We start from the raw sequence: 16,167 nt of genomic DNA, 5'->3' as shown, positions 1-16,167 counted from the left end.
CTTGAGCCAACTTTTGACCAGAAACTTGTCGTAAATTGTCACTAAACTTACAAAGCACCAAACATGTATTCAGTCATTTCATTTAACTAAAACATAAAATAAAATCCACTAAACCTGTATAAATAGCCTTTTATTTTGAGCAGTTATCTCGGTGTGGACACAATGAAGCCAGGATTTCTAACAAGAGCTGATCAGGTCGATGCTAACTCGTTAGCCAACAGTTAATTATAATACATTGGTTTTATACAAGACTTTGTTTTTCACAACTGAGTTTATAGTTAGTTAAAAAAGAAATCATGTTTAAATACTGTTTGTCCAACATTCCAAATAATTCTCATTTGCTTATGCTCATGGTGAGTTAATGGTGCTAACATGATAATCTCCTTCCAAAGGCCATCTATAACACATCTGTAACACATCTATAACACATCTATAACACACATCTATAACACATCTATAACACATCTATAACACACATCTATAACACACATCTATAACACATCTATAACACACATCTATAACACATCTATAACACACATCTATAACACATCTATAACACATCTATAACATCAAGACTGCAAGTTTAATAGAAATATCACAATATGGAAACTTGGACATATTAAAGTGGAACTTCATGTGTTTATTATTCAAACCAATGAGTTTTACAATTTGTATTTCATTTAGCCCTAAAATGTAAGAAAGCTTAGTTTCACGTTCTAAATTGATCCATTTCTCTCATGTAAAGTGACTTTGAGAGCACAAGAAAAGCTCTATGCAAGTTTGATTCATCATTATTAGATTATATTCTTGAGTTTTAGATTCAGCTCGTCTTGTTTCCAGAGTGAGACTCTTCATCTTTTTCATCTGTATGAGCAGAACATCTGTCACATTATCAATAACAGCAATAAAAGAAGAGTTAAGAAAACAACATACTTTTCTTATTTCTGATAATGTGGCGCCTCCTTGTGGCTCATGTGACAAACTACAGGCCAGGATTCAATATACATCTATAAGGTAAACTTCATTTAATTTCTTTTTTTACATTATGAGATCTAATTGTTGTGATTTTAATTTAATTTACTGCCGTCTGTCAAATAATGAGAATTCAAATTTTCACACATTTTGGATTTATATATTCTCTAAATTAAAATATTTCAAGTTCATTTGCTTTTTAAAAAAATTTATATTTTGTCAGTTTCCAAGTAATGAAAATAAAAATATTCATCTGGACGTAATATTAAATACAAATACAACCAAAAGTGTGTAAACCTTTCATATTTACATTACAAATGTTAAAACAGTTTTGAGACATACCTGTAAATGTCGTCTGTCACATTTGTGGTTTTAAACAGAAAATTGATGCCAATTCATAATGACCACACTTGAATTAGTGAGAAATGAGCTATAAAAAGAAATCAAACCATTATTTCTAGCTTCTATGAAGAATTCCTCTGAAGAATTAGCAGGTGGAAAGTTGAGGTCAGACTGATAAAACTCACCTGTTCTGTGATGTCGCAGGTTCTAATGCTGGATTTGGATGTTGGCAGAGGACAAGAGAAGAAAGTAGAGATTTGAACCTCAGCCTGTTGAGGAGCAGTGCAGGGCAGAGCCAGCAGGGGTTTGTTCAGACGACCACTATATCAACAAGAGTCAAGTCACATCCAATCAAAATAAAACAGCTGGGTGGGTGGAGACTAGACCACTTTCTGAAGGACGTGTTGATGTTTACTCAAAACTTTATCGTGTCATTTATATAGAGCAAAATCTGTGTCAAGAAAAAAGAATGATGCAATATTAACCTACATTTTTATATTTTATATATTTTTATATTTTTCTTTTTTACTTTTCTATTCTATTCTATTGTATTTTATAACATTCCTAGGTACCAGAATGCTGCAACAAAACAATTTCCCTTCAGGGGTGAATAAAGTAATTATCTATCTATCTATCTATCTATCTATCTATCTACCTACCTATCTACCTGTCTGTCTATCTGTCTGTCTGTCTGTCTGTCTGTCTATCATCTATCCATCCATCTATCTATCTATCTATCTATCTATCTATCTATCTATCTATCTATCATCCATCCATCCATCCATCCATCCATCCATCCATCCATCTATCTATCTATCTATCTATCTATCTATCTATCTATCTATCTATCTATCTATCTATCTATCTATCATCTATCTATCTATCTATCTATCTATCTATCTATCTATCTATCTATCTATCTATCTATCTATCTATCTATCTATCTATCTATCTATCATCTATCTATCATCTATCTATCTATCTATCTATCTATCATCTATCTATCATCTATCTATCTATCTATCTATCTATCTATCTATCATCTATCTATCATCTATCTATCTATCTATCTATCTATCATCTATCTATCATCTATCTATCTATCTATCTATCTATCATCTATCTATCATCTATCTATCTATCTATCTATCATCTATCTATCTATCTATCTATCTATCTATCTATCTATCTATCTAAATTGCTCTCATGTCTTATATGTGTAGTTGTGTATCATGAGTAGTGTACTCTCCACAAACACAACACCACTACTACACCATAAATTCCTAATCACAGGAGCACAAAATAGCGTCTTAATGTTCCACATTTGTCACAAGTAAGAGATTAAAGAGGAGTTTCTACTTAAAATACTGTCTGCCGGTACTTGAGTTGTCGCTGCAGACGTGGACGTCCATGTTTGTTTGTATTAAATGGACCAGAGAGCTGAACAGAAAAACATTCAACAGAAGGAAAAGACAGAAACCAGCAGTGACATTTCAGACTTCCTCTCCAGGTGGTCTATTTTCCAGGATCCCGTGGCCAAGGTGTTGTTCCACAAGTTGTAGCAGCACGTGTGCGTGTACGTAGAAATGTACTAGGAGACCTTGCGGCTCCCGGACCGCCCCCCCGGCACGGACCCCACCGTGGCCTACCCCGTGGCTCTGAGCTGCCACTGCGGCCGCTGCAACACGAACACGTCAGACTGCACCTCCCAGAGCCTGCGGCCCGACTTCTGCCTCAACGACATCCCACACTCCTCCTAGAACCGGCTGACCACTGGCCACGCTTCAGCAGGCCCATCGCTGACTCGGCACAAAGCATGGTCTTCAAGAAAGATGTCGACGGATGGTTTGTGTTGCTTTGGTACATTGCAGAAGCCAGCGGCTCCTCACTGTGAGTCCTGGACGGCCTTGAAGGCCTCCAGAGGGTTTTCACACTCCACTGGCGTCACAATCAGCTTTGGAACGGCCAACAACATTACATATTCATTAGTGCTGTCAAAAATAACCTTCATTTAGTTCATTGATCAGAAACACTTCGTTCTTTCAATAAACGTTAACGTAACTAACGTAGTTTTGTTTACTTCTTGGTTTGTTTGTTTGTTTTCCTCCCTTACCGGAGCATGGCTCAAAGACAGGACACGTGAATCAACTCCACTGTGAGGTTTGCCTTCCCCTCAGTGACCATACATCACCTTTCTATCAGGACAAGTCACTCACTTCTTTCAGCCTCAACAACGGAAGACAGAAAATGTTTCCATTCATATTTTAACTGATGCAGAACTGGATCATTATCACATGTTTCACTATTAAACTCCTGCTTCTTTCATATCAAACAGGTCTTGACTGACCTGCTCACACACTTTTACACAAAGGTTCACATTTGTTGTTTGACTGCAGTTATAGAAAGAATCCATTGATCAGTCCTGTTTACCAAAACCAACACATTCCTGCTGGATAACTGATGTTCAGAAGTACTTTAGTGTGAATCCAGTGTCTGTGTCATTGAGTTTGTCCACAAGAGGGCGGCACTGCTCTGTGTGTGTGTGTGTGTGTGTGTGTGTGTGTGTGTGTGTGTGTGTGTGTGTGTGTGTGTGTGTGTGTGTGTGTGTGTGTGTGTGTGTGTGTGTGTGTGTGTGTGTGTGTGTGTGCGGTGTCCCAGATAGCAAAGTTATTGAATCAACATTGTAATTTCATCAGGCTGAAGAGTGAGATCAACACTGATGTCAGAACATTGAAGCAACATTGAGTTTGCTCGCTATGATCAACATTGAAATATTGAATTTTCAATGAACTCAGACGATGAATCAACCTTGATTCAACCATGTTATTATCAACATTGATAACTTACTATTAAAAGGCCATTTCAGCACTTTTAACATTCCTCTATTTTTTAATGTGTCAAATAAAGCCAAAATAATCACGTCAATCTATAGTTAGCGAAGTTCCACAGGGGTCATGCCAAAGTCATCCAGTAGTGACATCACTGCACTGAAGGGAAGTGATGTCACTGCTGGAAAACCAAGTTTGGAGCAACTGCGGAACTTTAAAACCAAATAGAATCACGTGATTATTTCTTACAATCATAAAATACAGGGGAAAGGTGAAACATTCTGTAGTGGTTCATTAAGTATGCATACTGCAGTGGCTCTCAAGCTTTTTATACAGACCTCACTTTATATACTCAAATTGATTATAACTACGCCATTAAAAGGTAAATACTAGAAAATAAGTAGAGCTCATGCAGATGGCATTTTTTTTTTTTTGTTGAGGAAACCAAGGTTGAGAACAGTTGCTTTACTTGCCGTCAGGCTGGGACTCAAAGCAGGACTCAGGGGCAGAGGATATCCGTAAAATGAGTGTTTTATTAAAAGCAAAAAGCCACAGACCTCAGAAACAAGGGACAACTCAACATGGGGTAGGGGTGGGGAGACAAGGGGGCGAACATCAGCTTGTAGTCCCCATGGAACATGTCAGCTCTGTGGCCTCTCCTTCCTTGGCATGCCACCACTCCTCTCAGGTGCAGAGCGCAGCCACTTCTACATTGCACCCTCGTACTGCTGTTCAGTCAGCCTCCGGTCAAACTGACGAGCAGTCGCTGGGAAAAAGAAAGAAGGAAATATGGTACTTGTTATAAAAGCAGCAGTGGTCACGCTCCATTCAAAAGTGACTAATGTCCAGTGACCTTTTTGTGTGCTACTGATTTTCAGGCAACCGTAAAGGACCACCTCACCTTCATATAATATATCCACACTAATGCTCGTACAAAAAATGCCACCATTTATGTCTAACCTGTCTCAAGAGAGCAGAAACCTGATTACCGATTAATCACATCAAATACAGAACGACTAGACTTACTGAGCATGACAGAGGAACACTTGATATATTTAGATTTTATGCTTTAAGTATGAAAAATAGCAGATATATGAGCTTACAGACAGCAGAGTACCAAGCTGTGAGCTTGTAGATCTGCTATTTTTGAAAACTATTGAAAGTTTGTGAAAAACTTTGAACGTGTGTATTTTTAAGGTAAACATTTGTAACTCAAGTCTTTGCTTCAGGGGGTCCATAGAACCTATTTGGAGATGGGGTGGGCAGTCAATTATAACTTGGAGGGTCCTTGACATGAAACACGTTTGAGCAGCAATAGAACCATTCTAGAAGTGTTTAGGAATTTGTTTTATATTTTAGAACTGTTCTCTGGTCTTAATGAATGATTTAGATTCAACATGTCAATGAGCCACATCCGTAAAGTAGTAAAGCTAATATTTGTTAGACTCCCTGAACATGCAGTCCTGCATCAGTGTGTCCTTGAAGGCCTCTTGGGGACTTTCCCCCCAGTTGAACCTGCAGGCCAGACTGTTGGTCATGATACTGGAGAGCACTCTCCTGATCACACTTTCTGGGCTGGTCCCTCCAACAACGCCAGGCGGCTCATCTGAACACAGAGGGAAAGTGTTGAGTGCTAAAGTGTACCATGTCAAATGAGAACACATTTGAAAGCATACATTTAGTACATTTCTGCAGTGACATAAAGGCGTGATCGTCTAGTTTCATCATTACGTGAAACTTTGGCTGAATCGCTGCTGGACACGGCCTCGGCCATCCGCCACCGGAGCCGACAGAAGCTCTGGAGATAACACATATACATATTTTATATTTCTATGTCCATGTGTATATATACATGACACTGCTGACAGAGCAGCTTAAAAGCCTGAACATATTCGCTGCCTCGTCTGCTGACTTCATGCAGGTCGCGGGTGGTTCATGCTGATGGCCCCATTCTGGACTCACTTTGCATTGCTCAAGATGGAGGATCCATCACAGCCGGCAGCTCAGGCCATGCGGTCAAACATTTGGCTGCACGTGCACTAACAAAGTAGGGCCGCACTTTAGGCCGTGCAAAGTGTGGCCCTACACCCTTCTTCCCACGTGCTCCAACAAAGTAGGGCCGCATGGCCTGAGCTGCCGACTGCGCATGGATCCTCCGTCTTCCCGTCAGAACAATCACTAATTAAAAGCCAATAAAGATACCCAGACGGCTAAACTCCTACAATGAAACCCAAACTACTTTAGGAAAGATGGAGAACACTGGGCAACAGAAGTGGGGATATTTCCGTTCATGTTATGAAACGAAGTGAGTCCAGAGTGGAGCATGGCCATCATGAACCACCCGCGGCCTGCGCCATGGCCATGCAGACCAGCATTGCGGTGTGTCAAGCCACGTGGCTTAACACACCGCAATGCTGGTCTGCATGGCCATGGCGTTCGATTTGGTGTTCCTCAGGGTGAAAATATCCAGAATCCCTAAATATCTGTTTTTGGATTCGGTCTAGAATATGGACGTCCCTAAAGCATATTTTTGTTGATATGCACCATATCTGGTCAAATACGAACCCACTATGTGACATGAAGACAAAATATTGTATACAGTAAACATTTTGAAGTTCGTCAGTATGTTCTATTAAGCCGGCCGAACATACTGACGAACTTCAAAATAGATATGGCCATATCTAATCACACATTTTGTTTCTGGAATATGGATCAAATACATGGCATATCATAATATGTTAATTATACAGTCTATATTAGATTAATGTATCACTCAAAGCCATAAACCGCTATAGATTTTCCAATGCATATGGTTGTGTTGACACATCTCATCAAATACGGATGAAGCATACAGCTCCTTATGACTATGATGCAATGCGCAATACAAAAATATAATGATACTCTAATTTGAGTAGAATAATTGCAAGATTTGCAAAAGTATACCATATCAAAGTTCAACCTTGTGAAAGTTGACCTTGATTTTAAGGCACTTCTGGACCGGACATTAAATTCATGTCAGTTGTACCTGGTGAGTCACAGTCATCAGAATCTGTCCTCCATTTGTCTCAGTGTCATTTCTCGGCCTTTTAAGCCATAAGTAATAACAATAATAAAAAGTATCAGCAGCCCACATTGAAACCATGTCACATCAATGTAGAGATATTCAACATTGAAAATGCAACATCTATACAATGTCATATCAATGTAGGGAAATTCAACATTGAAAATGCAACATCTATACAATGTCATATCAATGTAGGGAAATTCAACATTGAAAATGTAACATCTATACAATGTCACATCAACGTAGGGAAATTCAACATTGAAAATGCAACATCTAAACAATGTCAAATCAATGACAATTCTTCAATTTTTAAATAGTAACTGTAATTAAATATTGAAACAACATCGCTTTTTCAACCTCAACCAAAAATAACCAATCTGACCAAAATCCAACGTTGAATCAATGCCTTTTGCTATCTGGGGTGTTTTATAAATGACCTATCATAGTTCGCCAATCAGAACCTTCTATTATTGTTTATTCCACCATGAACATGAAAACACAGCAAACCATGTGTCCAGTATCAGAACTGCATGTCTGAAGTTTGCAGGAAAGAGAAGCAGGTGAAGATCAGTTCAGTATTCAGAGAGTTCTGATTGGTTCAAGTCTCTGACACTTCATTGCTCCTGTCCAACAGGTGAGACTGAGCGGAGGGCCAATAGGTCCACTGACTGTTTACATCCCATAGACACGCCTCCGACTGTCCTTCTTGGCTGAATGAGTCTCCTCTCACAGTCACTGATGCTTCACCAGCGCCCCCTACTGCCCTTACCAGTCATTACAATCTCACCACCGATACAGATCTGTGGTTGTGGGATACATTCATTCATACCGGCCATCAGTCCCGATGGCAGACCAACTGCTTCATGTCCACCGTCGTGTCCAGCCGGCCACAACCAGAACAATCTTCTCCATCTCCCACTGAACCAGATTCCACCACCTGTCCTGAAGCGCCTCCCGGCCACCTCTGGACTTTTAAATATGAGCTTTCTCATTAGTGATTGTATTTCTCTTCATAATCTCCACTTGATTATTATTACAGGGACATGGCTTTCGCCAGGAGACTGTAGTGCCCTAATTGAAGGGACCTCACCAAACTGTACTCATCTTCATCAACCAGGCTCTGATTGGGCGGAGCTTTTCTCCTCCCTTTTTTCTTAATAGTTTGACCGTTTTAATGTGATTTCTACAGAAGTGATTTAATATAGCTCAAAATAATACAAAAAGGAGTTGTACACAGAAATATAGATAAGATAGAAGGACATTTCACTATAATTATGTTAATGTAAGGAATGCTGAAATGAAGGAAATTAATACATATTAAACATGATCCATATGTGAATTGTATTCACTTTTTGTGAGGTTTTTACTAGAAAAGATGAATTACTGAAACACTTTTTTTTAACTACAATTAAACAATGAGTCAATTTCTGACCTTGAACTTTCTCCAGTAAAACAATCAAATCCACCAAGTACATGCACATTTTAATATTCTGCCCAAGAAAAGCCTACACTTGTTTTTTCCTAACAAAACTGCAGTGCCATGACGAATACAAACAGTTTGGAGGAAATTATTCCAAAGATGACAGCCGATGTCTCGTGGGAGAGTTTACTTTTCAAAGTCTCCGGATGCTTCTGGGAAAACCTTCACAATGAAGTAATTGACTTTGTGCTACAAGCACGTTACGAACCCAAGAGTCAAGGGTGATAGATCAAGTTCTTTGTCTACGTATCTTAATTATTTCATATAAGTGGTGGAGGTGGAAACAGAAAGCAGTCAGTGTGTGAGTGAAGCTCCAGCGTCTGATCGCTGATGTTTCTCCTCCTCCTCAGGCTCGAAGCGCCACCCTGAATGAGCAGCTGGGTCACATTGAGGACATTTTCTCTGATCAGACTGGCACTGTCACTAGGAACGTCATGCAGTTCAACAAGTGCACCATCGCTGGACGCAGCTACGGTGCTGAAGATGTCACTTTTCTGTCCAAACTTCTTCACACTCCAGAGATGACACATTGGCTAGAAGAACTGATCCGACTGTCAGGGACCTTGAGCAGGAACAATAAAGGGAATTCATTTCAGGTTGAAACATATATACAGTGTGTGTTTACACTGCTAAAAGCACTAATATTACTTTGATCATTATTTCTTTCTGTAAATTGAGCTTCATTAAATCCTAAATACAATTTTTCATTCAATTGACCAGAATTTGTAATTTAATGTCACATGTTTGACCTCTTTCTAATACGGTATTAAATACAGGTCTATTTACTATAAAAGCTCAGACCATCAATCTATACTGGGAAATCAAGTAGTTTAGTATTTTTTCTCATTATTTCTTGAATGAAATTAAAGGGAATTGAAGAATTAATCGAAGAGATTCTGCCTTCTGAATTTGAGTAAAGATTTAAATTAATGTGATGTGGCATTGATGAAGCCAAAAAGCTGATCCAAAGTCAAAATATCTTGTGCTTTGAGTTGTTTGGAACTTGTCTGTTGTACCTAGAAAGACTGGGTAAACCTTCTTTGAAACCACTACTGAATTGTTTCCCGTCTTGATGGAGAGTTAATGTTTTAGTGAGATTAATCTTGAAGACGTGAAATTTCACATTAGGCAGTTAAGAATTGCCATAATTGCCATAAATCACATTCCTTGGAGTTTTTATAGATGATAGAATTACTTGGAAATCTCACATTAAATATATATCTACGAAAATGTCAAGAAACTTTGCAATAATAGCAAAAGCAAAGCACATTTTAAATATCAAAGCTTTACACACCTTATACTGTTCTCTGATTTTGCCCTATTTATATTATTGTACTGTGGTTTGGGGTAGTACTTATAAAAACACAGTAAAACCAATAGTAATGTTACAAAAAAGAGCTATTCCATTAATCCATAAAGGTTCCTGGACCACACAAAGTCATTATTTTTAAAATCAAAGATCATGAAGTTTAATGACATTGTAGAGTTCCAAGCAGTACAGATGTTGTATAAAGTACAGATGTTCTATAAAGCAAGTTACAGATTGTTACCAAGACAAATACAAAGAAGGTTCCAGATCGTACTGGTCGTTATGAAATACGTGAGGAATTCAACTTTAGGACTCAGAAACATAAACACAACCCTGAAAAGTTTTAATCCGACAGTTAAAGGTGAACAATTGTGGAACAAATTGGAGACGGAGTAGAAACAATGTCCAAACATCAACCTGGTCAAATACAAATACAAACAAAAGACTTTTGAAACATACAGAGAAGAAGAAATGCATTAGGGGGATGCATAAAATAGAAAACTTTCACCAACCATAATGTTTCCATGGAGGAAAAACTCAGGAGGAATCCAGGGGATCCAAGCGAGTCTATATTCATGAGCTGAAGTCTATGTTTTCAAACATTCAGCAATTTACAGGCAAAACCCTCACAAATGACGTGTGATCAGGATGTAGTTTGCACTGATCCTCACAGAGCCGTTACACTTTATTGCTGATGCTGTTTTTTGTTTCTCTTCAATTTACACTGTGTGGGACAAACCTCCTACCTTTCAACCCGTTCATTTGAACACACCGTGTTAATCATCCTACATAAATGAAAACTTTAATAAAAAGGTTTTTTATACTTGTTCCATCCAGCTGTTACTTTTGATTGTAAAATCTTCACATTAAATGTCGTTAAGAAGCTTTGAAGCTGCAGAGAAAAACGTGTGTGTTCATGTTGTGACTCTGCAGCTTGAAGACACACAGACTGAAAGATTCCTGCTCATGAAGCTCTAAAACAAACACATGAACAATTTCCTGATTGAGTCAAACATGTCATGAATCTGACTGCTCAGTTTCCTCTTCCATCAGATCTTTACTTGTTTGGGACAAACTGTCAGAACGTTTCTTTAGGTACAAACTGCTGCTCAGTGAAATCCTAGAGTTGTTCACCATGGATCACAGTGAATCGTCACTTTCTCACCACTTTGTTCATTGTTGGTGACGTTTCATGATGAAAACTGATCAGACAGTTTGATTGACAGGACAGATGATCAGAGGTGCAGCGTTTTCACCACCATCATTAAACCTGGGACAGAAGAATGGGAGGAGTTTGTCAGTGAAGCAGCAGCCAGTGAAGGAGGTGATCAGAGCTGCAGCTTCTACGTCATAAAAAGAGACCAGACCCTCCTCATAATCCACAAACACCCCCACCTTCTCAGGAGCAAACCTCAGAGAGAGACGAACTGGAGACTCTTTAACAGCCCAGTACTCATTTCCATTTCTCAAGTATATTATCCAGAGACCTTCATCAGGGCTCAGTGTGAACTTTCCCTTCCTGGTGACGGACTCTTTGCTCACTCCTAAAACCCACTCAGTCTTTCCTTTAACCTGAACCTCAAAGTAAAATTGACCTGAAGAGAAACTCTGTTTTCCTAAAACAAAAGGATAAAAAGAAAATCTCTCTGGGTTGTCTGGAAGCTTCTTCCTCACGTCACCACAACTCACTTGTTTTCCATCATCAGACAGGATGAGATGAGGATGAGCTGTATCAGGATCAAGAGTCACATCCACTGCAAACTGCTGCTTCCTCTTCAGCTCAGGATCAAACACCTTCTTCTTCATGTCTTTGCTGAGAGTCTCCTCCAGCTGAGCCACAGCTCTCACCACAGTCCCCTCATAGGATGATGGAGGGATGCTGACCTCCGTCCAGTCCTGGGTGGGTGGAGCAGCTTTCAGGGAGGAGAAGCCTTGGAGGAGGTGGAGGTGGTCTTCAGAGTGAAGGAGCTGCTCCACCTCTGAGCTCCTCTTCATCAGCTCACTGATCTCCTCTTCCAGATGTTTGATGAGACCTTCAGCCTGTTTCTCTCTGGCTTTCTCTTCCTCTTCCATTCTCTCCATCATCTGCTTCAGATCTCTCTCAACACGCTGCATCAGAGCAGTGAACACCTCAACACCTTCTGCTTTCTCTCTGTCTGCAGCAGCTTGACTCTTCTTCAGACACTCTTTGATCTCCTTGATCTTCACTCGTCTCTTCTGGACCATCTGCTGCATTTCAGCCTCAGTCTTCCTCAGCTCCGTCTTCTTCCCTTCACATTCTTCACTCAGAGGAACAAGCTGGTGAGTCTTGTGCTCTAAAACACTGCACATCATGCAGACACACGTCTGCTCGCTCTTACAGAACAGCTCCAGAGGTTTCTGGTGCTTCGGACACATCCTGCCTTCCAGGTTCTCCACAGGCTCCACCAGCTGATGTTTCTTCAGGCCTGACACTGTCAGGTGAGGCTCCAGGTGAGTCTGACAGTAGGAGACCAGGCACACCAGGCAGGACTTGAGGGCCTTCACTTTGGTTCCAGTGCAGACGTCACAGGGAACTTGTCCTGGTTTGGCAGCTTGTTGCTCTGAGCTGCTGCTGGCTTTGTGTTCAGCTTCATGTCTGAACTGAGCAGCAACCTCCGAGAGCAAAGTGTTGACCCTCAGCTGAGGTCTCTTGTAGAAAACCTCTTGACACAGGGGACAGTCACATATGACCTTGGAGTTCCAGTGCGCAGTGATGCACTGGTTGCAGAAGTTGTGTCCACATGGTGTGGAGACTGGATGAGTGAACACGTCCAGACAGATGGAGCACAGGAAGTGATCTGGACTGGCAGCAGACATCTTCACACCCTGACGACAAAAGACAAGAGTTGATTGAAAGATTGATGCATCATTGTACATGTGGTTCTTTGGCCTTCTTGTAGTGGCTTTCTAAAAATTATGCCGAAACCAACATTTCATCTTATAAAGAAAATTCCCTCCAGGATAAATCATTTAGATCAGGACTATTCAACTCTATTTTTGGGAGGGCCACATTTTCAGAAAGCTAAGGCCCCGGGGGCCGGACAATTCCCTGAGCTATTATTCCTGATCTCAACCTGACACAATGCTCTGCCACATTCAAAAGTCTTTTATTTTGGTACATGGCAAAAAGTACAAATCACTGACTTTATACACATCATAGTGTTTTTGTTTTGGAACAAAGGCTGTTTCAGCCCCATAAACACATATTTGAAACATCTGAAAGATGATGTATGTCTTTCTGTATAATGTTGTAAATTCTGACATCTCTACTTGTAATTTCTTTCAACAATCCACAGAAGAGAGCAAACAGACGATCAGAATTGAAAGATTAGCTGAACTTGCCAATGGATTTCATGTCACACAGTAACTGAAAATGTTGAGCATCTGACAACAAAAGCTGTTTATCGAACAGATTTAATACCACGGCTTTTTATTTTGTCTTTTTTGTTTCGTTCCGTTTTTCTCTTTTCCTTTTTTTTCTTTGTTATAAAACAAACCTTTTGTTTTTGCTTTTGCTATAATTATTGTGATTATTTTGGTTTTTGCTCTGTTGTTGCTCAGGCTGGTTTAATCTCATGGCAGTTGGAAAATATTTAGATCACTGTGATTATTGTATTATTAAAAAGAAGAAAATAAATGTATGTAGCACTAACAAGTTTCTCCCCACCAAGTCTTTCTCTGTCTCTCCTCTCCTCTCCTCTCCTCTCCTCTCCTCTCCTCTCCTCTCCTCTCCTCTCCTCTCCTCTATCCTCTCTTCTCCTCTCCTCTCCTCTCCTCTCCTCTCCTCTCCTCTCCTCTCCTCTCCTCTCCTCTCCTCTATCCTCTCTTCTCCTCTCCTCTCCTCTCCTCTCCTCTCCTCTCCTCTCCTCTATCCTCTCCTCTCCTCTCCTCTCCTCTCCTCTCCTCTCCTCTATCCTCTCCTCTCCTCTCCTCTCCTCTCCTCTATCCTCTCTTCTCCTCTCCTCTCCTCTCCTCTCCTCTCCTCTCCTCTCCTCTCCTCTCCTCTATCCTCTCTTCTCCTCTCCTCTCCTCTCCTCTCCTCTCCTCTCCTCTCCTCTCCTCTCCTCTCCTCTCCTCTCCTCTATCCTTTCATCCCAACCGGTCCACAGAATTCCTCCACCTCTGACTCTGGTTTCTACAAAGTTTCTCCTTGTTGGGGGAGTTTTTCTTTCCACCGTCACAAACACACCTGCTGCTCATGTGGATATGTTGGGCTTTTCTATTTTCTCTATAAAAGCACATTGGAATGACTGTAATGTATTTTAAATGTCTTTCTTTAAAAAAAAAAAAAAAGTAAAAAAGTAAAAAAAAGTAAAAAAGTCAACAGAACTGATCTGCGGCCGGTCTGATGTCATCCGCGGGCCGGAGTTGGCCCGTGGGCCGCCAGTTGAATAGGCCTGATTTAGATTCTATTCTACTTGAGCCTTCAGAACAAGACAGTAAACATACAAAGGTCCCGATAGAAAAGGAAGGTCTGGAAATACTAGGAAATTAGCCCACATAGTCAGCATGCACATGATCCAGTCTAGAAGTTGCAGAGCCAAATGGCCCATGAGGCAAAGTTAATGCAAAGCGTGTCATGGCCTCTAGAGGGCGCCACAAAACCTAGAAGAAAAAAACATCTTCAATAAAATTATTAAAACGAATTATTACTATTAAATCTTGAACTAGAAAAGCTGACATTGATTCAATTGTGAAGCGATTATTATTATTGTTGTTATTAATTATTATTATTGTTGTTGTTATTGTTGTTGTTACTCCATAACGTAGCATTCGAACATGCAATATTAAATTGCAGTTTACTGCTTATCAACAATTCACTGTAATGTCAATAAAGTTGTACTGAATATGTCTATATCTATAATATGCATCAGAAAAAAATAAATTTTATATTACACATGCCTCATAAACATGTATCTGTTACGTCGTTCAGCCTGTGCAAACGTTAGGCCATCATCAACAGTAATATATATATATATATATATATATATATATATATATATATATATATATATATATATATATATATATATATATATATATATATATTAGAGGAAAAGAAAAGAAAAAATATATATAAAGGTACTTTATATTGCTCTGTATAGCGTTAGTATATTTGGTTTCGTATATAGTTTGTAATTTACTGTGTGCAAACTCTGGATATTTGAAATGTTTGTTCTGCTTATTATCTATTACTATAAATATTAATATTACGTATTCACCTATTGACATCATCTTTATTTTGGGGTGTGCGTATTTATATTGTACTCTGATTTTGTTTTCGTATTGATTTCTAATTTATTACATTGCATTGACATGTTATCCTATAAATTAAAGACAATACTAATAAGAATGTTTTTCCATTTCTTTATTATTTAATCCGCCACATAAAATCGTTCTTAAGGCGCAATGTCTTCTTTTATAAACACTTTGCTGACATCTTAAAGTATGATCACATTGACACTTCCTGTTTTTCCACATTTGTGACGCAGCGCTTTTTACTTTCGGTTTTACTGAAGCTGCGCACCACAATCACATTTAATCGTCAATAACACGATTTAAGCGGTAAATAACAGCATTTTCTCAAACGTCATAAACTCCTATCAGTCTCTGCTTCACTCACACTTTAAGTTGTGGTGATTTTCTCTGTTGATAAACCTCACAACTCCTTACAAATTCTTTGTAAAGTTTCTGTCGATGAGTTAGAAACTAACCTCAGTTTCCACCGGAGCGACTTTACAGTTTGTACTTTTCTATTCTACTTGAAAGTTGGTGGACTTTGAATTCAGTGTGCTTGTAGAAACTCACCAGTACGTGACAGACTCCAGGTGAACTCCGTAGAAAGTCCAAGTTTGTCTGAATAACTTCCTATTTCAGTGGCAGAAGACTGCGGTCAAGCCGTGCGGCTGTCTGCTACTGTCAGTGATCAGGGATGCAGCGTACTATTTCCGCTGATGGATTTCAAAATAAAAGCTCGAATCACTTAGCCTGGAATGGTTGTCGATTTATATAAAGAATGATTTATTCAAGCTAAAAACTACTTATTCAAATACTGTATCAATGGACTCAAGCTATTGTTTTCAAAATATTGAGTCAACTTATATATAGAACTTATTTTTAACAGTATGATGTTGCTCTTCAAAAAAAATCT

The 16,167-nt window shown here is 39.3% G+C and overlaps 1 protein-coding gene across 2 annotated transcripts; it reads right to left on the bottom strand.

Annotated features, from left to right (window-relative positions):
- Positions 1–10,208: 10,208 nt before the first annotated feature.
- LOC308138910 (E3 ubiquitin-protein ligase TRIM21-like) lies at positions 10,209–15,915 on the bottom strand. 2 transcript variants are annotated; one of them, XM_080521216.1, is made up of 3 exons: positions 15,825–15,915; positions 11,685–12,842; positions 11,218–11,265 (listed from the first exon to the last, which is right to left on the bottom strand). In XM_080521216.1, exons 2-3 carry the CDS (start codon positions 12,831–12,833, stop codon positions 11,260–11,262), a joined length of 1,155 nt encoding a protein of 384 aa, XP_080377342.1. In that variant the 5' UTR covers positions 12,834–12,842; positions 15,825–15,915; the 3' UTR covers positions 11,218–11,259. The 2 variants fall into 2 exon arrangements, with proteins under 2 accessions (XP_080377341.1, XP_080377342.1); XM_080521215.1 differs by having other exon boundaries at positions 10,209–12,842.
- Positions 15,916–16,167: the final 252 nt, after the last annotated feature.

Source organism: Blennius ocellaris, assembly GCF_963422515.1.
Source record: "Blennius ocellaris genome assembly, contig: SUPER_13_unloc_2, whole genome shotgun sequence".
NCBI lineage: Eukaryota > Metazoa > Chordata > Actinopteri > Blenniiformes > Blenniidae > Blennius > Blennius ocellaris.
The sequence above is the reverse complement of the archived record's forward strand: the minus strand, read 5'-3'. Positions and strand labels throughout refer to the sequence as shown.